Below are 25,826 nucleotides of genomic sequence, written 5' to 3'. Positions count from 1 at the left end.
TCTAGTGATTTAGTGAGTTCTGGGATTGCCTTCACCAAAAAATAACACGTGCAGTGCTGCTTTTCGGTTTTGCCAAGATAACAAGGGAAACTTAAACAGCTGTTCTTAGACTACTTTCTCAATGGAATGGTGTTCATCAGTATAAACTTTAAGTCCTGCGGGAGCACAATATGTTTTTAAATTATTACTTGCAGCACACCTGATTCAGTGCTGGATCCAGATGAATCTATTATTTAATGTATTTTTGTTTATTTTAGCCAGGGAGAGGTGTTCAGTCTGAAAGGACTGCTGTAGTATTTACCGTCAGTGAGCTGGCTGCTGGGGTTTCTCACGTGTGGGTGGAATTTTATATATTTATTTATTTGAGCAAGCAGCATCTTGTAGAACTGCATTACATCAAATGCTATTGAACCTGAGATCACCGGTCTCCTGTTCGGTCGAGATGAATAATAATTCTCCTGTACATGTATCGCTTTGAACTGGAAAAACATCCTTATTGCTTCATAGCTTGGTGGTCTTTGTCTGGAACAGCAGCAGGATAACCGTATTGTTTCGGTCATGTTTTTCGACAAAGGTTTGACTTGTTCATTTGAAATGCAGTGCTGTACAAGCATTTGTTCATTTTGCTTTCTGTGTTAACAATGAAATTATCCCTGGGACTTAACTGTTGATTTTTTTTTTTTTTGTGAATGTGAAAAACTTTTTTTTCATTTTCTCTTATGAGAAAACACAACAGATTTCCTCTCAAGTTGTGGAAGACGTGCAGTATGCAGACATTTTAGTGACAGAGCTGCTTTAGTGGCAGTGTATCTTTTGTTACAAAATTCAAAAGCCTTCTAATGGAAGTAGGCATGAACAAAAAAAATTTAGATGTTTTTGTTTCAAAAGTTTGCTATTATCGGTGTGAAACACGGTCACTCTTTCCTTTTTTTTAAGCTAGATATGAAAACGTGCAAAAATAATTATATTCAAGGAGTTGTGCATTATTTTAAGGATCCGGTGGCACGTCAAAACCAGTTTTAGAGCCACAATTTCTGTTCACGTATAACGTCCTGATTGAATGAATGTAAATTGTCCGAATGAACTGAAGCTCTCTGTCTTTCTGCATCAGGGAGGAAGATGGTGAGGAGGAGAAAGGGAAGAGGATCTGGTACTATAGCACTAAAGTGCAGCTGGGGGAGCTGATTGAGGTCCTGGATAAGGAATTCTGGGAGAATGACCTCTGTGCTATGCTGGAGGAGCTGAAGGAGGAGATCCATGCGCACATGGACATCACGGAGGACCTCACCAACAAGGCTCGTGGCAGCAACAAGGCCTACCTCACTGTCGCCAACGGTAAGCAACAAGAAAATCGGCCATGCACAGAACAAGGTGCTGTTTAGTTATTCTTTGTCTTCAAGAACATTCGCAAGATACAACTGTTTAATCCTGTTTACCTTTTATTTTATAGTATTATGGGGTTTTAACATTTTTTTTCCCCCTATGGCTACCGAGTGATTGATTTTTCATTCTGTTCATTTAGTCAGAGGTGGATAAAGTACCCAACTTCATTACTTAAGTGAAAGTACAGATCCCGCTGGTCAAATGTTACTCCAGTACAAGTGAAAGTTGTCCAGTGAAATTTTTACTTAAGTTAAAGTACTGAAGTACTTGTTTTTAAAAATACTTAAGTATTAAAAGTACATTTTCTGTCAATGCATTGCTGTATTATTGCTTACAAAACCTAATGCTGTTAGCAAAGACATAAATGTGAATTCACAAAATGAACGCATGCTGTGCCATCATGGTGGTTTAACGTTAAGCTAGCTAGTCAGTGACGCTCCACCTGACATGCTCGCAAACTCTTCAAACTCGAAATCATATTGTGTAGCTAGCACTACTAGAAAAGAAAGATTTTTATATTCTGTTTATTTGGCAAGATTATGCTAAAACATATTTCTGAAAGGACTTCAGGTAAGTTAACGTTATTCATGTTAGCGTAACTCCGTTTTTACATGCTAACTAACAGTGTCCAAGTTAACTAACTATGTGTAAACGTTAGCTGTGGACAAGGCGATGGCAACTTGGCGGGCAAATCCATAGAAAGTAATTTGACTAACCAGACTGTGTCGCTATTGCAATGTTATCGCTAGCTCTAAAAGCACAGACAACTTCATTGCAAGCTTTCTCTTGGAATAAAACATTTATATAACTTAATATGCTTCCGCAGGTTGGATGGCAAGTTTTTGTAGGCCGTGATGTGGTTCGTTTTCGGCAAACATTTAAAATGAAACGAATCTTTATTCCTTTCAGAAAACTGAAACATGGGTTCTAGGTATGGCCATGAGTGCGTGTATTCTCCAGAAGAACTGCCTCCTTCCATTCTGCCATCAACTGATTGTGTTCAGTAATTTCCCCGCAGCATTATTTAACTTGATTTTATCCAGTCTATGGACGTGATGTGACTCTAGTGATTACTGATAGGCTGTCTCAGTGTCACCTGCGAAAAAACCAATCGCGTTAAAGAAAAGGAAAAGACAACCGCTTTCAACACTGCTTCATAGTAACGAGGACCTTGACAGAAATGTAGTGGCGTGAAAAGTACGATATTTGCCTTTCAAATGTAGTGAAGTTAAAGGAACAGTCCACCGTACTTCCATAATGAAATATGTTCTTCTCTGAATTGAGACGAGCTGCTCCGTACCTCTCCGAGCTTTGCGCGACCTCCCAGTCAGTCAGACGCAGTCAGACGCGCTGTCACTCCTGTTAGCAATGTAGCTAGGCTCAGTATGGCCAATGGTATTTTTTGGGGCTGTAGTTAGATGCGACCAAACTCTTCCGCGTTTTTCCTGTTTACATAGGTTTATATGACCAGTGATATGAAACAAAGTTCAGTTACACAAATTGAAACGTAGCGATTTTCTATGCTATGGAAAGTCCGCACTATAATGACAGGCGTACTAACACCTTCTGCACGCTTCGGCAGCGCATTGATACCTTCACTCCTGTTTTTTTTTTTTTTCTCTCCCCTGCCCCCCCTAACTTCCGTCAATACAACCAACGTGACCACCAAGACAAGTAGCCTACACTCCTTGGAACACAGTCTAGTCAGGGGGGCGGGGGAGAGGGGGAAAACAGGAGTGAAGGTATCAATGCGCTGCCGAAGCGCACAGAAGGTGTTAGTACGCCTGTCATTATAGTGCGGACTTTCCATAGCATAGAAAATCGCCACGTTTCAATTTGTGTAACTGAACTTGTTTCATGTCACTGGTCATATAAACCTATGTAAACAGGAAAAGCGTGGAAGAGTTTGGTCGCATCTAACAGCGCTCGAAACTAACGGTGTCCCGATGTCCCGGGGACCATAAAAAATGTCATCGGGACACAAAATTATCATATCTGGGACAATCCCGGGACAATGGAAAAAAAATAGATCTAGAAAAAAAGTTCTACATTAATATTATTTACAAAGCCGTAACACATACGTAGACATTCACCTAATTTGTCAATTTTAATTTTAAAACGTTAACAGCAAAAAATACATAGTAGCTACACTTTCGATGCACCTGCATCCGTAGGCTACAGAGCAGCGCATTCTGTTCTAGAATCTTCGGCCGGTGTCCGCATTATATGGACTTGGAATGGAATTGCTACCGCACACGCTGCGCCGACTCTTGCCAGAACAAAAATGCTGAAGTGGTTGAAGCGGACCGACCGCGGGGAAGAAACTGAAAGCCCAGACATAACGTCTCCGGGACCTTCAGGATCAAAGTGTCATCGCCTGGTCTGCAGGCAACGCTAGCAACTGAATGAACTGAATGAACACTGTTAGACACGTTATAAAATACAACAGGAATGATGTGGATGATATTGACGGAAGATACCGTTCAACAGAATAAGTGAGTTTTCTTGGTGTCTTTCTAGTTCAGAAAGTTTAGTCAGTCAGCAGCACAACTAGGCTCGGACCTGGCACTATGCTGATGTTGCTAACATTTGCACCCGGCAGTGAAAGTTCATAAAAATGGATAACGGAAAGTTCATAAAAATGGATAACGGTAATGGTGAAAATTATAAGTTGGCCTTATAAGTGCCAACAGATATTCAAGGTATAAGTAGATGAAATGAACATAAAAGGGGTCTTATTTTCAACTAAAGTGTACTGCAGATGTAGGGAGTTGAAACATTTTCTGAATGAGCTAGTTCTCATCTCATCTCATTATCTCTAGCCGCTTTATCCTTCTACAGGGTCGCAGGCAAGCTGGAGCCTATCCCAGCTGACTACGGGCGAAAGGCGGGGTACACCCTGGACAAGTCGCCAGGTCATCACAGGGCTGACACATAAAATCGCATAGTTACAAATATAATAGTAACTTCATATGATAATATTAACCACTGGTTATTTCAGAGAGGGAAAAAATGGGGACACTATTGCTTCCATTCGGGACAATACAACACAGAATTCGGGACCACTGGGGGACACAAAGAAAAAAAGTTAATTTCGAGCCCTGGCATCTAACTACAGCCCCAAAAAATACCATTGGCCATACTGAGCCTAGCTACATTGCTAACAGGAGTAACAGCGCGTCTGACTGACTGGGAGAGGTACGGATCAGCTCGTCTCAATTCAGAGAAGAACATATTTCATTATGGAAGTACGGTGGACTGTTCCTTTAAAGTCATAAGTTTCCCAAAAAAAAAAGTAAAGTACAGATACTCAAAAAGTGTACTTAAGTACAGTACTCAAGTAAATGTACTTCGTTACTGTCCAGAGGCGTTTATTGAGTCGTGCAAGTATGGAATAAAACATGACGGGATGTGCCGTTATAGGAAATTAATCAGTGCATGTTATGAGTTTTATTCCTGTTATACTATGACACTTTGGCAAAGATTATACATTCTTGTTCATTTAAAAAAAATTCTGTACTTTTTATACAGTAAGGGTTGTATCTCTATTTGCTGTGCTGTCATCTTTTCTGTTTTGTAGAAACCAAACTTTTCCATTTGCATTCTATTTTTGAAAGCAAATTTGTCTTTACTTTCTGAAACACTCTCCAAGGTAGAGACATTTCAAAACCCTGACATCACAGCACCAACCTGTGCATTCCCACTACGTACATGTATTATATGTGTCATGAATGTACTAGGATCATGACTCAGGACTGCTGGTCTGGTTAATACTTTGTTGTCTGTAATTTCTTATTTGTGTGGGGTTTTTAAATTTGATTATTACACCCACATATGGAAGTGCCATGTTATGAAACATGCTGCACTGCTTCTGAATCCAGCACTCCACCAATATAAACCGTACTATGAACAGAGATTTTGGTAAGACACCCGTGCAACATTTTAAGCAGTAGTTTCACCTCATCGTAAAGCCGCACACAAATCTTCATGTTCGTTGTTTTTCCTTTAAGGGTTTTTAGCCAACCCTGACCAGGGTAAAACAGGTACTGAAGATGAATGAATGAATGAATGCTTTTGACGATGTTGGTGCGTGTTCTGCATTTCTCCTGTTGAACATTTGTGCTCTTAATCTTATCCTTGAGTCAGTTGATATGAGTTTATTAGTCAGGCAAAATGGTTTTATTGTCGTGCACAGTTTCTTACTTGCATGTTGTTCTTCAAAACTGCACACAGCAGTGCAAACATGTTAACAGTTACAGAACACTTGGTTGGTTTGCTCACGTGAGCAGTTTCTGGAATGGGTGTCTTTTTTTTAAATGCGTTTTTATCTCGGACAAGTTATTTTCAGAAATGCTATTCGTATTGTTGGGAATATTTTCAAATGTTGGTAAAAAGTATCCATGTAGGTGTGAACGGTCCCTCATGCCCCTTTTCCACCAAAGCAGTTCCAGGGCTGGTTCGGGGCCAGTGCTTAGTTTGGAACCGGGTTTTCTGTTTCCACTGACAAAGAACTGGCTCTGGGGCCAGAAAAACCGGTTCCAGGCTAGCACCAACTCTCTGCTGGGCCAGAGGAAAGAACCGCTTACGTCAGCGGGGGGGGCGGAGTTGTTAAGACCAATAACAAGACCGCGAAAGATCGCCATTTTTAAGCGACGAGAAGCAGCAGCTGTACAAATGCGAAGTCATCCATTATTATTATTATTGTTGTTGCTGCTGCTTCGATATTCGCGCCAAGGTTTATGCAAACGTAGCGATGTAACTGACGTATACAGCGACGTAATGACGTGGCTTCCCTTAGCACCGCGAGCTATGGAAAAGCAAACTGGTTCTCAGCTGGTTCGCAAGTTGAACGAGTTGTGAACCAGCAGTGGCCCCGAACCAGCCCTGGAACTGATTTGGTGGAAAAGGGGTATCAGTAAGGCACTTGTGCACCTTGTAGAGAGCAGCGCTAAACGTTTCCACCCGTTAGATGAAGTATGTAAAACCAATTTTGCTTTTGCACAGGGGATTTGTTTTGTTGTGCATTTGATGTCTTTAACAAGTGTTTCATTACAAACCCCCAGAAGCAGTGTCTCATTCCAGTGGCACCTAAGAGCCAGGGAGAGAGGTGGAAGAGTTTGAGGTTAGAAATACACCGGAGATGCCTGTGACAACATATGTGCATTTGTGAGCGAGTGTGTGTGCGTGATAAGCTGATACCGAAGTGTTTTTAAGAACATGTCAGCACCTAACAGCTCTGAGTTTTCTTTTAGTCGCTGGTGTCAGGGAGTGATTTAAAGTGACAAGAACACACTAGTGCATGTGAACTGTTTCATTTCACTGTCTTTTAACTGTTGCGCTCCAGCTGGTAATGCAAACCCAGAATCATTCACCCCGTTTGCCGAAATGGCACGTAGACGTGCAGACAACGAGAGAAATTGTCAGAGCAGACATTTGAGAATACCTTTTGTGGTGTCTACGCTCTTGGCATGAACGGAAACTGGTAGTGAAAGTAAGAAACGGCTTAAAGGCTACTTAGGAAGCTGGTGCATATGCATGCAGGCATTACTGATTTTATCTTGCAAGCTGACACTTGTTAAAGTAGTAAAATGATTTAGCCCATATTTTAGAAAAATAAACAAACAAACAAATCCCTCTTTAATAAAGACAGCTAAAGCTCAGAGTTATACATGGAAAAACATTAACCTGAAAGGTCTTTACACACAGCGCGATGTGACAAACGTCGTTGAGTTTAACACCAAAATCTTCACACGAAATGAGACGTGATCATGCGAACATTCCACAAAAGCAATCACATAACAATGAAGTTGGCATGATGATGAACTGATGCTTATTCTTTTACAAAAAAGAGCAGGGAAGATAATTTAGGGTCGTCCTTTCCTGAGAAGTAGTTGAGAACACGGGGAGTTTCACTGCTGAGACTGATGGCAAGCTTCACCACATCACAAATTAGGATACGGACCATGGACTGTATGCACACCGTGTTCGTTGCTGAGCTCCTCTCCTAATTCTTTCCGGGTGTTGTCTTGAAAGTCATTATCTTTATATTATTTTTTTGTTTTCCTTTTCAAACAACGCTGGCTTTTGAGACACCCTGATTAGTTGAATGCGTTCTTTCATGAATGAAGTTTTAGAAAAATCGAACCTGCTGCAGAAAAAAAAATATCGCTTTTTCGCACATGAACATTCGCCTTTCATGTGAAAGTGTACATTTACAAGATAGTCGTTTGGAAAAAAATATATATTTTTGGTCAAAAGAATTGTAACAACAAAATCCTGCTGTATGTGTAAAGACCTTAAAAGGAAACTCTGGTATTTTTTTTTTAAAGGTCCCATGGCATGAAATTTTCACTTTCTGAGGTTTTTTAACGTTAAAATGAGTTCCTCTGACCTTCTTAAGTCACCCCAGTGGCTAGAAATTTCATAATGTGTAAACCAAACTATGCCCAATATTTGAGAATGGCGCGTCAAAACGGCGCGTTGAGAAGCTCTTCCCTTGCCGACGTCAGCAAGGGAGATGATCCCCACGCCCCCCCTCTGGATTCCCACCCACTGTATGAATTGCCCGCCCAGCTCAAAAGTTGCCACCAAACATGGAAATTGCGCTGTACATGGATGTGACAACACAGAAAGGAGTCTGTTTTTTTTTTTTTTTTTAAGATATTTTTTGGACTTTTTTTCACCTTTATTATTGGATAGGACAGTGTAGAGACAGGAAACGAGCAGGAGAGAGAGACGGGGAGGGACCGGGAAACGACCCCGGGCCGGAACCGAACCCGGGTCGCCCGGACCCACGGCACGGCGCCCCACCCACCCAAGCCACGACGCCCCCCCCACCCGAGCCACGACGCCCCCCCCACCCGAGCCACGACGCCCCCAGAAAGGAGTCTGTTTTTACTGCCGACGGGAGAGCCCCTGAAGACGCAGTGGCTTAATTTTATTTACTTCAATAATACGCCGTCGAGTCTACCTAAGACGGTGTATGTTTGTCGGAAGCATTTTCCTGATGAATGTTTCCACAACTTGGGACAGTACAGGGCAGGTTTTGCACATCAACTGTCACTGAAGCCTGGGTCCGTACCAAGCATCCCTGCCGCATCAGCCACAAACACCGAACAAGTAAGTGTATAACTGTTAAGTCGTTTTGCCGTGTGTTAAAATCGGTGCGTTAGCCTTGCAATGGCTACATTAGCTGTGCAGCTAACCGCTTCCTGCAGTTAGCCAGGTACTCTGCGCTACAAAACCAAAAAGCATGCAGCATGCTCCGTTATAATAGCCAATCAAAACAGTTTTTACAAAGACACCCACATTTTTTTTAAGTCACTCGTTCATTTTATTTGTTTGTTCAGTAAAAACCCAAACATTTGTTGAATTTATTTTATTTCCTCGCGTCGCACCTTAATAACGTCAGCGCGCGGTATTTTTCCCTTCGCGGTTTGTTCCTTCTCTCTCGCCATAGTAAGACACCCACATCCGCTTGTTCTGACCCACTGGAGGTAGCGTCACAGTGCTGTTAGCCAATCAGAGGAAACACGCTTACATGTCATGAATATTAATGATAAGACCCGCCCCCACCCTCTACCCTTCCCCGCCTCCTACTTCTCATTAGCAAAACGACGCACTGGGAAAAGCGCTGAAATGGGGCTTTCTCCCAGGAGGCTATATCTACGTGCCGAGGGTTCATTTCGAGAAAGGCTGCGGATATAACATCCGGAAACCTCCGCGAGCCCGTTTAAAGCATCAACAAACCACCATGCCATGGGTCCTTTAAAGATTTTTTTTGGGGGGGCTTTTTTCATCTTTATTGGATAGGACAGTGTTAGAGACAGGAAATGAGCGGGAGAGAGAGACGGGGAGGGATCGGGAAATGACCTCGGGTCGGAATCGAACCCGGGTCCCCGGATTTATGGTATGGCGCCTTAGTCGACTGAGCCACGACACCCCAACTCTGGTATTTTTAATCTGGGCTCTGTTATCCCATGCTTTTGCATTAGATTACAGGCATTTAGCAGACACTCTTATCCAGAGCAAGGGGTTAAATGACACGGTGCTGCTGGAGCAGAGACGGTTAAGGGCGTGTGGGGAGTCAAACTCGTGCGGTTACTAGAGGACTAGCCCCCCACTGTAACCCTAGCTGTATAGGTGAGAGGCCGAGGGCTATGGAAACGGAGATCGGCGGCGCCTAATGCACCCGATTGCATGGTGCGGGAAGGACTTTAGACTCTTTAGCAACAGTTATTAGTGTAAACGGTGTCTTTTTAGGGTTCCACAGTACTGTGAAGCGGCTTGTATTTTTGTATTGGGTTAATGCTTTAGACGGAACATTGTTCTCCAAGTGGCTCTAGTTTGCTTTTCAGTAACTGAGTCCTTCGGTGTCTTGTGTCAGCCTGTCGCATAAGAAGCCCAGAGTTTCAGTTCCCTGCCTTCCTGTTTTTTTTTTTTTGTCTTTATATTCTTTAGCTTTTCTCCTGACAGTGTTCTGAGTAACAGGAGTCTGCAGTGCAGAAGACAGAAGTGTAGTTTTGAAACTTTCATTGCACAGGTAATGTGTCAAGGCAGGTTTCACACTTTTGGTCTTTTGCTGCTTTTTTAAAGAGTATTGAGAGTTCAGTATATTTTACTGTGTGTTTATTCATGGTTAGGCATACATGAGACACTAGGAGAAATCTATAGAGAAATACGGTTCCTTTTGCAGTTGAACGAATTTAAAATTTAAAAACTTGCAGAATGCTGGACCATGGCACCATGGGGCTGCAGACAGCAGGAGAGCGGTTTATGCTGTGTGTCGTGTAATGACACAAGGGCCATGTGGGTGATCAGAAAGTAGCCGTAAGATGTAGTTTTGCAGTGGGAATATGGGAGGGCACTATGGCATGGTAGCCGCGGGGTCTTAAAAGTCTCAAAGTCTTAAATTTAATATTCCAAAATTAAGGCCTTAAAAAGTTTTAAATTGCTTTGCCCAAGTCTTAATTTTTTAAACAAAGGTCTTAAATTTACTCACACTATTCTACAATGTGAAAACGTGGGTTTTGCGTAACATCAGTGAATTTCTTGGAGTATGCGCAAAGAAAGAAACAATATTTGATACATTTTCGTGCCGGCGCAATCGTCGGAGTCCGTGGTGGAGAGGAGACTCCGCGAATCGCAGCATGGGGAAGTGTCGTTTTAATCAGCAGTGGCTTTCAGATGAAAGATATCATGATTGAGTGAGGGAGGTTCCTGGAAGCGACATTGAAGCAAGATGCTGTGTTTGTCGAAAGACCTTCAAGTTGTCCACTATAGGTCATTTCGCTTTAGAGTCTCACATGAAGAGCTCAAAGCACATTGCATCTGCCCTCCACCGCCACCAGCCCATCGCTCAGTTCTGCACGGTTCAATCTCCGAATGCACCTGGAGTTGGCACTCGCACCACTGTCGAACGTCAGCAGCATCAGCCAAGCCAGACATCATCGGCAAGGCTAGCAACAACACAAGGGCCGAGCAGTGGCATGATGGGTGTCGGTGGAACCCCGACACTTCGGGCAGAGGTGCTCTGGATTTTAAAAACAATTACGGAACACCACTCGTACAGCTCGAATGAGGGCATAAGCGAACTCTTTAAGGCTGCGTTCCCAGACTCGGAAGTCGCTACAACATTCTCCTGTGGAAAAAACAAAACATCTTGCATAACAAAATTCGGTCTTGCTCCTTATATAACGAAGGAGTTGGTCAAAGATGTTAACGAGGCAAGTGGTGGATTCGTCGTAATGTTCGACGAAAGTCTTAACAAGACGACGAAAAGTAAACAAATGGACCACTCTCCTATCTCTCTCTCTCTCTCTCATATATATCTATCGCTCGCTCTCCTGTCTGTCCATCTCCTATCTATCTGTCGGTCTGTCTGTCTCTCTTAACTGTCTACCACTCTGTCTGTCCTATCCATCTATATATCTCACTATTCTATCTATATCTTTTTATCTTTCCTCTCCTCTCCCCTATCTGTCTCTGTCTGTCTGCCACTCTGTCTATCTATATTATGTCTATTGCTCTCTCCTATCAATCTCTTATCCATCTGTATACCTCTTTCCTATCTATTTATCTCATTGTGTCTCTTATCTATCCACCTCCACATCTATGTCTTCCCTCCCTCCCTTGTTTACTAGGAGTATTTACATTTCTTTTTATTCTTCAAAATGTAAAATGGTTGAAGCAAGTTGAATGCTGGGAAACTAAGACAAAGAATTTGTCTGTTTATCATCTCTGGGTGCATGGTCATAATTAGGCTTTTTGACTGGTGAGTGCACACCATTGTACCAATGTATTGGTACACCAATTGCATTTTTGTGCACCTTTAAGAGACTTTAGGCTCATCCATCCATCCCTCCCTCCATCCATCCATCCATCCCTCCATCCATCCATCCATCCATCCATCCATCCATCCCTCCCTCCCTCACAAAATGTAAAATGGTTGAAGCAAGTGCTGGGAAACTAATGCCGCTTTTCCACTACCAACGCGGCTGAGTTGGGCTGAGCCGTGCGGTGCTGAGTCGAGCTGAGTGGGGCTGTTGGAGTTGCATTTCGACTAGAACCGTGCTGGCTGGAAGTGGGTGGACACATTGGGTGGAGTTAGTGAAAGTGGGTGGACGTCACGTGATGTCGTTAGGCGGCGCAAACAGTGACATCAGTGATCTTTTAAGCGGTAGTCTCACGACCCGGATAGTAAATAATAAACATGGAGTCGTTAGTGTTGCTGGTCTTGGTGCTGTGGCTTGTTGTCACCGACAACGCCAACAGATACTGGCAAGAGCGTATAGATGAGGCGAGGCGCATAAGGCTTCAGAAATTCTCGTAATTTGTAATTATTATTCTTCCGGGTTTACGGTGTTTACAGATCCCAGCGTGCTCGTGGGGCATGTGTGGGCATGTGAGGACACTCCTCCTCACCAATCAGTGCACAGGGGAGTGTCTGCTCACGCCCCTAGCCCCACTCGGCTCGGTTTGGCTCGCTTCAGCCCCACTCCAAAACCGTGCGAGTTTTGGGTGCTGAGCAGGGCTGAAGCGAGCTGAGTTGTGCTGCTCTAAGGTCGTCGAAACGCGAGCTGTGTCGGGCTGAAGTGAGCTGAAAAAGGGTAGTGGAAAAGGGCCATAAGACAGTTTGTCTGTTTAGAGTGTTGTGAATGTTTTTGATATTTTATTTAAAAAAAAAACCCACCCACATCTCTTTTTTTTATTTTAAGTATCATCTCTGGGTGCATGGTCATAATTAGTTCAGAGACAGTTCTTTAGGCCTCGAGTGAGGCCCTCAGTTTGGCATTGTGACTGGCGAGTGCACACCTTTGGCATTAATGTGTTGGTATGCCTATTGCATTTTTGTGTACCTTTAAGGCCATGACGTGGACCCTACGTTGTGCTCCTTTCTTCCAGGTTTAGACTTGTTTTCTTTGTCTTGAATGTGAAGATTCGACAAGCAATGCACATAATGACTTAAGTATATAACTTTTATAATAAACGTATTTTTACTTGAAACATTTGTCATTATTGTGAATTTGATCTGGTGTTCTACGACCGCATAATGGGTGCGATGTAGGTCTTAATTCTCATTTAAGTGGTCTTAAAAAGGTCTTAAAGTCTTAAATTTATGGTGGTCAAACCTGGGGAAACCCTGTATGGGAAATTTAGCCATGTTCACATTCGGCTACTGTACCATATACAGAGGCTCTGGGTGTCTCAAATTCGTAAGATGATGAATAATTTTCTTGGCATCATTTATGGACTTTTTAAGCAAGATATTTGTTATTTTTGTTCAACTGGCAGATTTAGGCCACGTCAACTGTAACATTCATTGTCTAGTATAATTTTTACGTTTGTTCTCTGGTTTGTTTCACAAGTTTCCATGAGTATATGAAACCTTTATAAATCCACCAGATATAATGGAAATTGCAAATTGATGATGCTGTGTGTACCAGTGTCCCATTGGGGTACGTTTTCCCACAGCTATTTATAGCCATGGAGCTTTGAAAGCAGCCTGTTGTGTAGGAGGGAAACTCATCCTGTCGAGGTCGGCTGAGAGATGCTACATCAAAAGATGGATAGTACTGGTCATAATTTTGTAGGCTTCTCTAGCTTGTATGGTATCTGGGATCAAAATAAGAGTGCTCCTTTTTGCTTACTATACAATGGCAATGCAGTAGGTTTTGCTAACACAGCTGGATAGGTTATTCAGTGCAGTAATTTTAGCTTAGGCAAGGTTTGATATTCAGTGTAGAAGAAAGGACCATCTGGTACTGTAAGAAAGAATTGCTGATTGATCAGGTGTGCGTCTCTAATAGTGCTACAAAATCCTATAGTACTGAAAAATCCATTTATCAACTTGTGTCTAAGGCTAAATTGAGTCCACAATCCATTACACACAGCTTGTTTGGTTTACTTCCTGCATCTGGGTCGAGTCAGTGTTGGATCGCGTTCCCACTGCGATCAGTCCGTTTAGGCTGAATGCATGCTACATGATTTTAGCCCTGGTTTCCCTGTTGTAGACTAATTTTGGATTAAATTTCAGACTAATTTTTCACAGAAACTATTGTAAGCACAATAATAAGGCTTGTATTAGGAATTATTTGGCATGTTGCATCCAAAAGGTTGCTTGGAACAGCAAAAATAAAAACGAACACAAAATGATTCCTGGCAATACATAGCGTAAAGTTATCTGTGCTATCTCTCGCTCCCTCTCCTTTTATACATCCAGTTCTCTTTGTAGGACAGACAGTTTTTGCTGCTTGTGTCTCTCCAACCAATCCTTCCTCCATGTGGATCCCCCTCCCCTTGTTTCCATACAAAATAGTGCAGAAACAACCACCACAGCCAGTTGCTCAGACTCTAGCTTGACAGTCCCATGATTTTGGGGATCGGGTATGCCTTGTCTTAGCCTGGGCCCACCCATCCTAAGTGTGACGCAACACGAGGGCCTGTTGCGAGCTTAGTCTGGCAAGGCAAGCTATCTACAGCTCTTCCAAGCTCCCGAAAAATTGGGAGCCAATCAACTTTGAGCATCTCCAACGGCCCTGGGTAGAGGCGTGTTCAAGGCAGTGACGTAGTAGAACTGCGACCGGAAGCCATAGATTGTTTACAGAATCTATGCCGGAAGCGCTTCATTCACTAGAAACATTACGAACATGGAGCAAGTTCTCATTGAAAACGGAGCAAAGAGCAGCCCTGGAGGTATTTATTGAAAGGAAGGCCGTTTACGCCTTGCTCCCGACCGGCTTCGGTAAGAGTTTAATCTACCAGTTAGCCCCGTCGCGTCACATACGTCCGAGGAAAGAGTGATGTGATTGGTTTAAGCTTCGTCACAGCCTTTTCTGGCTTCGACCAGTAGCAAACTGAGGCATTTCAGGGAGGCGGGTCAACCACGCACTTTGGGAAACGGTTGGGCTTGATATCTTTGCCAGACCAAATGCTCGCAGAGCTTTGAAGTCGCATTAGCCAGACTAGCCTTGTCTAGGATCTCCAGGTTAAAGATTGTGTAGTCTGTAGAGGAGCCTCCAGGTGAACGATTGCTTGGGTAGAGTGCACACTGCTACATCCACAGAACAGATTGTAAATGCATGTCATGTGATCACTTCAGCATTTCTAAGACTTTAAAGGTTGTGAAGTGTCCAAAATGCGTTAAGGTTCACTTGGAGTTAATTGTTTTGTTCTGGATAAGTCTCTCTTATTTGTGTGTGGAACAAAAATCTGTTGACATATACATTCGGAATGTCAGTACCCTGACTTGTTGAGACAGGCGCCTCATCCATGTACCGATATAACTGTGCAGAAGCAAAGCAATGATCTTTTTAGACTTGTTCATTGAGTAAAGGTGGAAGAAAAACTTGAGTTATTTTTAGCAAGGCTGCAATATACTGTAGTGTGCTTTGTCCAGAGCAATGGGTATCCCAACAAAAATGTTTTGTCGTCCCCCCCCAGATGAGATCCTGGAAAAACAGAAGGCTCATCAGGAGGAGCTCGATGAGGCAAGACGGAAAGCTGTAGAGAAGGACAGCCTTGGGTCAAAGGTCAACGAGGGGTCTGAGGGTGATAACACAGCCTCATCTATTGCCGACCTGTCTTCTTCTCAGCCAGACTCTGAAAACGGGAATTCGGCCAGTGACAAGCTTATAGCTGATGGTAAGGCAATGTGTTTGTTTGTCAGTTAACTGCTCATGGTGCTGGACCTCACCTCACCTCTAGCTTAATGGTGAGATCAAATGGAACCTGACTGATTTGGTCAGTGAGGTGAGCTGGAAAGGATGTTTGTGTGTTGTGCCTGTTCCATAGCCCCAGCTCCTCCTGCTGGTGAAGAGAGTAACAGTGCGTGTGAGCACCCTCAGGCCGACTCTTCTGGCCCGTCTAAAGCTGACCCTCCACCCTCATCTGCTGCAGAGGACCCTGGGGAAGGGGCACAGAGGGATTGGGCAGGTACAGGCATGAAGACGTGAATCTGGAAGTCATTTCAACTCATGTGCCATGTATTAAATTGTGTTTTGACGGGCTTTGATTGCTCTCTGCTCCCTCCTTTGAGACATTCCTACATGTTTCCAACTTAAGTCATCTGACTTGAACATTTAGGCTGCTGTTGTGTTTGTTCTGTCCATTTAATCCATCCTCATCCTTGCTTATACTCTCTGAAGCATGTCCATATTGCTTGCTTTCTTTGTCTCATAGCCTTGCATCTCATGTTTTTATGAAGCACTTTGTTGGCTCTCCTGTCCCACTAAGTCCACGAGACAGTAAGACGCTTCGGTTTGGCCTGCTTCCTGAGCTGCTTCTTGCTTGCATAATTCTCCAAATCTCGACTCCATTTACTTGGTACAGTGCAGTCTGGCTGCATGCATTGCTTAAGCCTCATGGCATGGGATTTGGCACCCACAGAGCACTTTTAGGCCAAGGCTAGCATCACTGTTGCACTAACCCTCTTCCAGCCAGTCTGAGAGCGGAGTTCTTTTGGTCCTGCAGGGGAGCAAAAGCCCTTTCTGGTGCAGTAGAGTCTCAGCTCCTCCCAGCTACCTCTGCTCAACAATAGTGCCATAGAGAAGCATTGGCCTAGTGCCATCTTCACTGTGAGCTTGAACAGAGATTCACTGGCATGCTTTCCTTCCTGCAAGTGCATAGCTTGGGATGTGTTCATGTATTTGATGTAGATTGTGTTCCTTTTGTTGAATGTGTCACTGGAGGCTGACTGTAATGTGTGCTCACGTTCTCTTTCATACATGACCGAGTCTTAAAATGGCACATACATGCTTCCTGTGAAAGTTATGATTGAAGAAAACTTGTAATAAAATGACTTTTATTTATTTATATTTTAAAAAAAGCATAAAATTGAGCTATTTCCCAGTCTCTATACTAGTAGCCTAGGCTTGTTTTATTTCAGAATTGTCAGCAATGGCAATTTTTTTTTTTTTTAAATATTCCTTTAACATAAATGTTTGATGTGCTTTTCCAAAGCAAAGATCCAGTTATGCACGAGAAACAGGAATGTGCTCTGTTTTGTGTGCGCTAGAAAAAAGCTCCGAGTCGGGTTGTGGAGGCAATGGAGAGCCTGTCCTGGAGAGCGAGCCACCGCAGATTGCTGATGAGAACAGCTGCAGCAGCCACTTCTCAATTTCTGACTGCTTGAGGGTTCCTGAGGAGCCTGACCTCGCAGACCGTTCTTCTCAGTCCTCACTTAACAGCCAGGACGATGCTGGTACATGCAGCAAGACACACACACACACACACACACACACACACACACACACACACACCAACAGAGACACAAAACGCACACGGACACCCAAATGAGCATTGAGATTTCCGAAACACTAGTCACACACATGCTACATAAGTTATGCACCAGAAATCTTGAGTTCATTAACCTGTATATATTTAATCAGTTATAAAAACTAAGTTAATGTTGTATTCAGTATATTGTAATATATGTGAATTAGGGGTGGTAAAGTATACTGGTGTGATCAGATTTCTTTATGTAATACTAATTTTACAGTACTTTTTTTTTGCAATTTATTTTTGTTACAAGTTAAGGATATTTCAAATCAGGCTTACTCTCAAATTTGAAAATGATTCAGTATCTCGCCAACATTAACTAAATTATAATGAGGTAGTTGTCCAAAAAAAAAAATTTAATCCCTGAAATGTTGCCACTGGTTTTTTATTTTTATTTTTTTTAATAAAGGCTGTAATAAGCAGACTAGCTGGAAGTCCTTCTGTACGCAAATCCACATAAAATATATATATATATGTGTGTGTGTGTGTATATATATATATATATATATATATATATATATATATATATATATATATATATATATATTTATTTATTTATTTATTTTTTTAAAGATATTTTCTTGGGCTTTTTTCACCTTTATTGGATAGGACAGTGTAGAGACAGGAAATGAGCGGGAGAGAGAGACGGGGAGGGATCAGGAAATGACCTCGGGCCAGAATCGAACCCGGGTCCCCGGATTTATGGTATGGCGCCTTATCCACCTGAGCCACGACGCCCCAAATCCACATAAAATATAAGCAAGCAGCATTGCTTTTTGTACTTTTTTAATTCATTTGCCTGACAGTCTGATCCAGGTGACTTACAGTTGAGGCAAAATCCGAACACCGAGCTGAATGGGTTAAGCAGAACGGGTTGTTTGAGATTTAGTGTCCACTTTCGTTTTAAAAAGCTACGAGGGATTTCCATCTAGTTCCAGTGGCCTTTATCCTTTTCATTTAATTGTAGTGTTTTCATGTCATCAATAGGGCAAGGATCTTACCGACTTGTTGGCTCTGGGAGAAGATGAATAGCCAATAAATCATTCTCACACTAGATCCAGTTGAGGTGACAGAAAAATACCAGCTTGTGTTTTGCTTTTGCATTAGCATGAGTGGGTTCTTGCGCTGTGGCCAATTGTTTTGTATTTAGGGGAGGGAATACAAGGGCAACTACACTATCAGCAGTCCGAGTTGTCTAGGTGGCCTGTGTTTGACCCACATTTCCTCCAATGATTGTCATGTACAGTACTAGTTAAAAGTTTGGTCACACCTTCTAATTCAGTGTTTTTTAATGAATAAAAATAAAGAAAAGACACTTCCTGTCTTAAAGTAATGATGGACTGTCATTTCTCTTTACTAAGGTGAGCGGTTCTTGATATAATATGGATTACTACAGTTCTGGAATAGGGCTATTTCCTATAATTTATGATTTACTGTTTTGTCAAACGCGCAAGAAATTGCACGAATGAACTTTTGAGGAGGCACACCTGTTAACTGAAAGGCATTCCAGGTGACGACCTCATGAAGCTGGTTAAGATAATGCCAATAATGTGCAAGGCGTCAAGGTAAATGCTGGATACTTTGAAGAATCTAAAATATAAAAATTTCTTCACACTTGTTTACCATATCATATACTAGTGCATCTCAAAAAATTAGAATATTGTGAAAAAGTTCAATATTTTCCATCAGTTATTTAAGAAAGTGAAAATGTTATAGACTCATTACACATAAACTAAAATGTTTCAAGCATTTTTCTATTTTAATGTTAATCAGTATGGCATACAGTACAAAAACATAAAAAAAACATCTAAAAATATTAGAATATTTCATTTTGAGTTTGAATAAAACAGTATGAACACAGTGTATCTCTCGGTCTAGTTCAGTACACACAACCACAATCATGGGGAAGACTGCTGACTTGACTGTTGTCCAGAAGATGATCACTGATGCCCTCCACAAGGAGGGTAAGCCACAAAAGGTCATTGCTGAACAGGGTGGCTGGAAAAGGTGCACAAGCAACAGGGATGGCCACAGTCTTGAGAGGATTGTCAAGAAAAGTTGATTCAAGAACTTGGGAGAGCTTCACAAGGAGTGGACTGAGGCTGGTGTCAGTGTATCAAGACCCATCACGAACAGACATCTTCAAGAAAGGGGATACAACTTTCGCATTCCTAATATCAAGCTACTCCTGAGCCAGAGACGATGTCAGAAGTGTCTTATCTGGGCTAAGGAGAGAAAGAAATGGACTGTTGCTCAGTGGTCCAAAGTCCTCTTTTCAGATGAAAGTACATTTTGCATTTAATTTGGAAATCATGGTTCTAGAGTCTGGAGGAAGAGTGGAGAGGCACAGAATCCAAGGTGTTTGAAGCCCAGTGTGAAGTTTCCACAGTCTGTGATGATTTGGGGTGCCATGCCATCTGCTGGTGTTGGTCCACTGTATTTTATCAAGTCCAAAGTCAACACAGCCACCTACCAGGAGATTTTGGAGCACTTCATGCTTCCATCTGCTGACAAGCTTTTTGGAGATGCTGATTTCCTTTTCCAGCAGGACTTAGCACCTACCCACAGTGCCAAAACTACTACCAAATGGTTTGCTGACCATGATATTACTGTGTTTGATTGGCCAGCCAACTTGCCTGACCTGAACCCCATAGAGAATCTATGGGGTATTGTCAAGAGGAAGATGAGAAACACCCGACCCAAAAATACAGATACGCTGAAGGCCACTATCAAAGCAACCTGGGCTTCAATAACACCTCAGCAGTGCCACAGACTGATCACCTCCATGCCACACCGCATCGATACAGTAATTCATGGTAAAGGAGCCCCAACCAAGTATTGAGTGTATAAATGAATATACTTTTCAGAAGTTGGACATTTCTGTATTGTAAATCCTTTTTTTGATTGATCTTGGGGAATATTCTAATAATTTGAGATACTGGATTTCTGATTTTCATGAGCTATAAGCCATAATCATCAAAATTAAAACAAAAAAGGCTTTAAATATTTCACTTTACATGGAATGAATATAGAATATATGAAAGTTTACCTTTTTTGAATTAAATTATGAAAAAAAAGGAACTTTTTCATGGTATTCTAATTTTTTGAGATGCGTGTGTGTGTGTGTGTGTGTGTGTGTGTGTGTGTGTGTGTGTGTGTGTAAAAAATAAAAAAAAATTATACACAGTGTCTTGCAAAAGTATTCATCCCCCTTGGTGTTTGTCCTGTTTTATCACATTACAAGCTGGAATTAAAAATGGATTTTTGGGGGGTTAGCACCATTTGATTTATGCAACATGCCGACCAGTTTAAAGGTGCAAATTGTTGTTTTATCGTGACACAAACAATAAGTTGAAAAAACGGAAATCTGGAGTGTGCACAACAATTCAGCCCCTTTCTTATGAAACCCCTAAATAGGAGCTGGTCCAACCAATTAATTTCATAAGTCACATAATTAGTTGATTAAGATCCACCTGTGTGCAGTCAGTGTCACATGATGTCTGCATAAATCAACCTGTTCTGGAAGGACCCTGACTCTGCAACACTACTAAGCAAGCAACATGAAAATCAAGGAGCCTCCAAACAGGTCCGAGACAAAGTTGTGGAGAAGTATAGCTCAGGGTTGGGTCATAAAAAATATCCCAGGGAGCACCATTAAATCCATTATAGCAAAATGGAAAGACTATGGCACCACTACAAACCTGACGAGAAGGCCGCCCACCAAAACTCGCAGACCGGACAAGGAGGGCATTAATCAGAGATGCAACAAAGACACCAAAGATAACACTGAAGGAGCTGCAAAGATCCACAGCAGAGATGGGAGTATCTGTCCATAGGACCACTTTAAGCCGTACACTCCACAGAGTGGAACTTTTATGGAAGAGTGGCCAGAAAAAGTCATTGCTTAAGAAACCAACAATTTTCACCTTTACAGTGGTCGGCATGTTGTGTAAATCAAATGGTGCTAACCCCCCCAAAATCCATTTCAATTCCAGCTTGTAATGTGACAAAACAGGACAAACACCAAGGGGGATGAATACTTATGCAAGTGTGTGTGTGTGTGTGTGTTTATTGATGTCTTCAGTATTGTCCTATAATGTAGAATAGTCAAAATACAGGAAAAAAACTATGAATGAGTAGGGGTGTCCAAACTTTTGACTGTTACTGTATGTTTAACATTTGAATTAGTATTCCTTCCCCCATCCCCCCGTTTATTAAACTTATGATAACTGGACATATGGTTTGTCAAATCTAGCATCGTTCAAAATAATATGGTATTAGTTTTTCCACAGTATTTGACGAGTGTGTATGTGGCAGGTGAAGGTAAAGGAAATGGCGAAGGTGGAAAGACAGGGTCAGCAACACGCATGGTGACACGTCTCCGAAACCCAGACAGCAAATTAAGCCAGCGCAAGGTCATGCAGGACAAGGACACCAGCTCACAGGACAGCAAAGCACTTAAAGAGGTAAGATTATCAAAATTTTCTTTTGGCACGAAGTGTCCATTACTTAGAGTGGACAATAGAACTGCCAAGATTCAAACATGTCTAAAATTCAGAAATAGTGTTTTAATACTTTTTTATTATTTACTCAACATTTTTAATACAGAAAAGTACATTTCAAGAAATTTTACATCATTAATATTTTCCTTAGACTCCCCTGTTGTCCAGCTTGGTCAGGAAAGACCTAGGCCTGAAGACCAGCTCGAGCAGCGGCTTCTTCAAGCTTGGGCAGGAGGGCAAATTCCGTGTCTACCACAACCAGTACAGCACAAACGCACTGGCGCTTAACAAACATCAGCACCGTGAGGACCACGACAAGCGACGGCACCTCTCCCACAAGTTCTGCATGACGCCCGCGGGCGAGTTCAAGTGGAACGGCTCAGTGCACGGCTCGAAAATGTTGACTGTGTCCACACTGAGACTAACAATCATCCAACTAGAGAACAATATCCCTGCACCTTTCCTGCATCCCAACTGGGCATCACACAGGTAACACAGCTAAACGCATGTTCTCTCAGAAATAAGTGGTTGGAAAGACTGCGACTAAGCGTGAGAGAGCGAGCCTGTGACTAACTGAGAAAGAGAGAGAGCCTGTGACTGAGTGAGAAGGAGAGAGAGAGAGCCTGTGACTGAGTGAGAAGGAGAGAGAGAGCCTGTGACTGAGTGAGAAGGAGAGAGAGAGAGCCTGTGACTGAGTGAGAGGGAGAGCGAGCCTGTGACTGAGTGAGAGGGAGAGCGAGCCTGTGACTGAGTGAGAGGGAGAGCGAGCCTGTGACTGAGTGAGAGGGAGAGCGAGCCTGTGACTGAGTGAGAGGGAGAGCGAGCCTGTGACTGAGTGAGAGGGAGAGCGAGCCTGTGACTGAGTGAGAGGGAGAGCGAGCCTGTGACTGAGTGAGAGGGAGAGCGAGCCTGTGACTGAGGGAGAGGGAGAGCGAGCCTGTGACTGAGGGAGAGGGAGAGCGAGCCTGTGACTGAGGGAGAGCGAGCCTGTGACTGAGTGAGAGCGAGCCTGTGACTGAGTGAGAGCGAGCCTGTGACTGAGTGAGAGCGAGCCTGTGACTGAGTGAGAGCGAGCCTGTGACTGAGTGAGAGCGAGCCTGTGACTGAGTGAGAGCGAGCCTGTGACTGAGTGAGAGCGAGCCTGTGACTGAGGGAGCGCGAGCCTGTGACTGAGGGAGAGCGAGCCTGTGACTGAGGGAGAGCGAGCCTGTGACTGAGGGAGAGCGAGCCTGTGACTGAGGGAGAGCGAGCCTGTGACTGAGGGAGAGCGAGCCTGTGACTGAGGGAGAGCGAGCCTGTGACTGAGGGAGAGCGAGCCTGTGACTGAGGGAGAGCGAGCCTGTGACTGAGGGAGAGCGAGCCTGTGACTGAGGGAGAGCGAGCCTGTGACTGAGGGAGAGCGAGCCTGTGACTGAGGGAGAGCGAGCCTGTGACTGAGGGAGAGCGAGCCTGTGACTGAGGGAGAGCGAGCCTGTGACTGAGGGAGAGCGAGCCTGTGACTGAGGGAGAGCGAGCCTGTGACTGAGGGAGAGCGAGCCTGTGACTGAGGGAGAGCGAGCCTGTGACTGAGGGAGAGCGAGCCTGTGACTGAGGGAGAGCGAGCCTGTGACTGAGGGAGAGCGAGCCTGTGACTGAGGGAGAGCGAGCCTGTGACTGAGGGAGAGCGAGCCTGTGACTGAGGGAGAGCGAGCCTGTGACTGAGGGAGAGCGAGCCTGTGACTGAGGGAGAGCGAGCCTGTGACTGAGGGAGAGCGAGCCTGTGACTGAGGGAGAGCGAGCCTGTGACTGAGGGAGAGCGAGCCTGTGACTGAGGGAGAGCGAGCCTGTGACTGAGGGAGAGCGAGCCTGTGACTGAGGGAGAGCGAGCCTGTGACTGAGGGAGAGCGAGCCTGTGACTGAGGGAGCGCGAGCCTGTGACTGAGGGAGCGCGAGCCTGTGACTGAGGGAGCGCGAGCCTGTGACTGAGGGAGCGCGAGCCTGTGACTGAGGGAGCGCGAGCCTGTGACTGAGTGAGCGCGAGCCTGTGACTGAGTGAGCGCGAGCCTGTGACTGAGTGAGCGCGAGCCTGTGACTGAGTGAGCGCGAGCCTGTGACTGAGTGAGCGCGAGCCTGTGACTGAGTGAGCGCGAGCCTGTGACTGAGTGAGAGCGAGCCTGTGACTGACTGAGTGAGAGCGAGCCTGTGACTGACTGAGTGAGCGCGAGCCTGTGACTGAGTGAGCGCGAGCCTGTGACTGAGTGAGCGCGAGCCTGTGACTGAGTGAGCGCGAGCCTGTGACTGAGTGAGCGCGAGCCTGTGACTGAGTGAGAGCGAGCCTGTGACTGACTGAGTGAGCGCGAGCCTGTGACTGAGTGAGAGCGAGCCTGTGACTGACTGAGTGAGCGAGCCTGTGAGTGAGTCAGTGCGTTTACATGCACATCCAAATCGAGCTAATGTTGGTAATCGAGCTAAGGGTCCCAGCAGGGGTGCCAGAGAAATCCAATCCTACATGCACACAAGGAAATCGAGCTATTGTGTGAGGTACATTGTGCACCCGAGCCACAGGTGGCGCTACACGCCCCATCGTGTTGGTACACTTCCGGTTGTCGTCATGAAGAAGAGCTATTCAAGAGTATAAACAAAGTTTTCAGTTCTGTGTTCACAAGAAGAATGACGATGAGGACAGCAACCAGGGCTTAATTTGAGCCGGAACATGACGGAACAAGATCCGTAACCTCCGTTGTCGGATCCGGCAGCTATTTTCATTTCATTCGGTGTTCCGGCAACTATTTAAATGGATCAGATCACCTCTGTGACCATCACAAAGGGAAAAAAAATCAAACAATAAATTAAATAAGTAAATAAATATTTGTTTAGTGTTCGGTTTTGATTTTGATATCTGTTGATTTCTCTCCTATGACATCCACAAAATCTATGCGAAAGGGGGGGGGGGACATGGGGTGTATACTTCCGCTCAATAGAACACCGGGTTTTTTGTAGCCGTTAGCTTGCGCTGTGGAAAAAATGGCAAAAAAACAAAGTTTACTAAAATTTTTAAAATGAATTCTCCAACTTGTTTTGTAAACCCTTTATTTTTTAACTATTACTTGAATTGATTGCACTTATGTTTGCTGGCACTGCTTTTAAATTATTCTCTTTTTTTGGGCTTTTTCCACCTTTATTGGGTAGGACAGTGTAGAGACAGGAAATGAGCAGGAGAAAAACAGGGAGGGCTCGGAAAATGACCGCAGGTTGGAATCGAACCCGGGTCCCTGGATTTATGGTATGGCGCCTTATCCACCTGAGCCACGAAGTCCCGCTGGCACTGCTTTTAAAGTGCCATTCCACCATTTGGATGTATTCTTTGGCATAAAATACAATATATTTTATGACAACATGACTAGACAGAGAAATCTTTTAGCTTCAAAATGATATATCAACCATAATTTTTGGACAACAAGTATATTAATTTTGCGACCAAAGTCACCTACCCTTTTAATTTCCGCGCGGTAGTGAAACGTGATGTCATCGGCAGGTTCCCCTTCTTGTGTACCACGTGTCGGTCTATTTTTAGACCAGGAAACCCCCAAAGTGAGAGAGTCATTTCTCCTCGTATATGGGGGCCAAAAAAATTGCGAAAAATTGAGTTTATCTTTCAGTTAGCTAGATTTATTGGTATTAGCTAGATTTATTGGTATTATTTTTATTGCGTTCTATCCGCCATTGCTGAAAATATGTGCCACGTCACACGTCACGTGGTACACAAGAAGGGGAACCTGCCAGTGACATCACGCGCGGAAATTAAAAGGGTAGGTGACTTTGGTCGCAATAATATAAATGGTATAATATAAATGGTACCATTTATATATGTTGTCAAAATATATTGTATTTTATGCCAAAGAATACATCCAATGGTGGAATGGCACTTTAAATACCCTACTTAAATCCTTAAAATGAGTCATTTAACTCATGTCTTGTGTGATCTGATCTCCAATGGTGAAATAAACCGGTTGTGATATGAGTACAGTCTGTTATTTTAGAAGAAAAATTTAATATATAATTTAATATATATCCTAATAATTTTTATAACATATCACGACATATTACTGTCTGTAACTGTTCGTCACTAAAGCGTTTTCTAAGATTATAATGTCTGATTATTATTATTATTATTATTATTATTAT

General features: G+C 43.4%; 1 protein-coding gene across 8 annotated transcripts in view; it reads left to right on the top strand.

Annotated features, from left to right (window-relative positions):
* bptf (bromodomain PHD finger transcription factor) overlaps nt 1-25,826 on the top strand; it is a 95,541-nt gene that overhangs the window by 6,363 nt on the left and 63,352 nt on the right. For 7 of the 8 annotated variants that reach the window (XR_009650858.1, XM_060901586.1, XM_060901583.1 and 4 more), the window contains exons 3-8: nt 1,112-1,335; nt 15,325-15,525; nt 15,676-15,816; nt 16,898-17,083; nt 21,478-21,626; nt 21,814-22,151. Coding sequence is in view for 7 of the 8 variants with exons in the window: in XM_060901586.1 (XP_060757569.1) it covers nt 1,112-1,335; nt 15,325-15,525; nt 15,676-15,816; nt 16,898-17,083; nt 21,478-21,626; nt 21,814-22,151 (1,239 nt within the window). In the remaining variant the exon portion in view is untranslated. The remainder of the gene's footprint in view (nt 1-1,111; nt 1,336-15,324; nt 15,526-15,675; nt 15,817-16,897; nt 17,084-21,477; nt 21,627-21,813; nt 22,152-25,826) is intronic. The other variant, XM_060901584.1, reaches the window with a different exon arrangement.

This window comes from Neoarius graeffei, chromosome 20 (assembly GCF_027579695.1).
Source record: "Neoarius graeffei isolate fNeoGra1 chromosome 20, fNeoGra1.pri, whole genome shotgun sequence".
In the NCBI taxonomy this organism is placed as follows: domain Eukaryota; kingdom Metazoa; phylum Chordata; class Actinopteri; order Siluriformes; family Ariidae; genus Neoarius; species Neoarius graeffei.
This window is presented reverse-complemented; position numbering and strand designations above follow the sequence as displayed.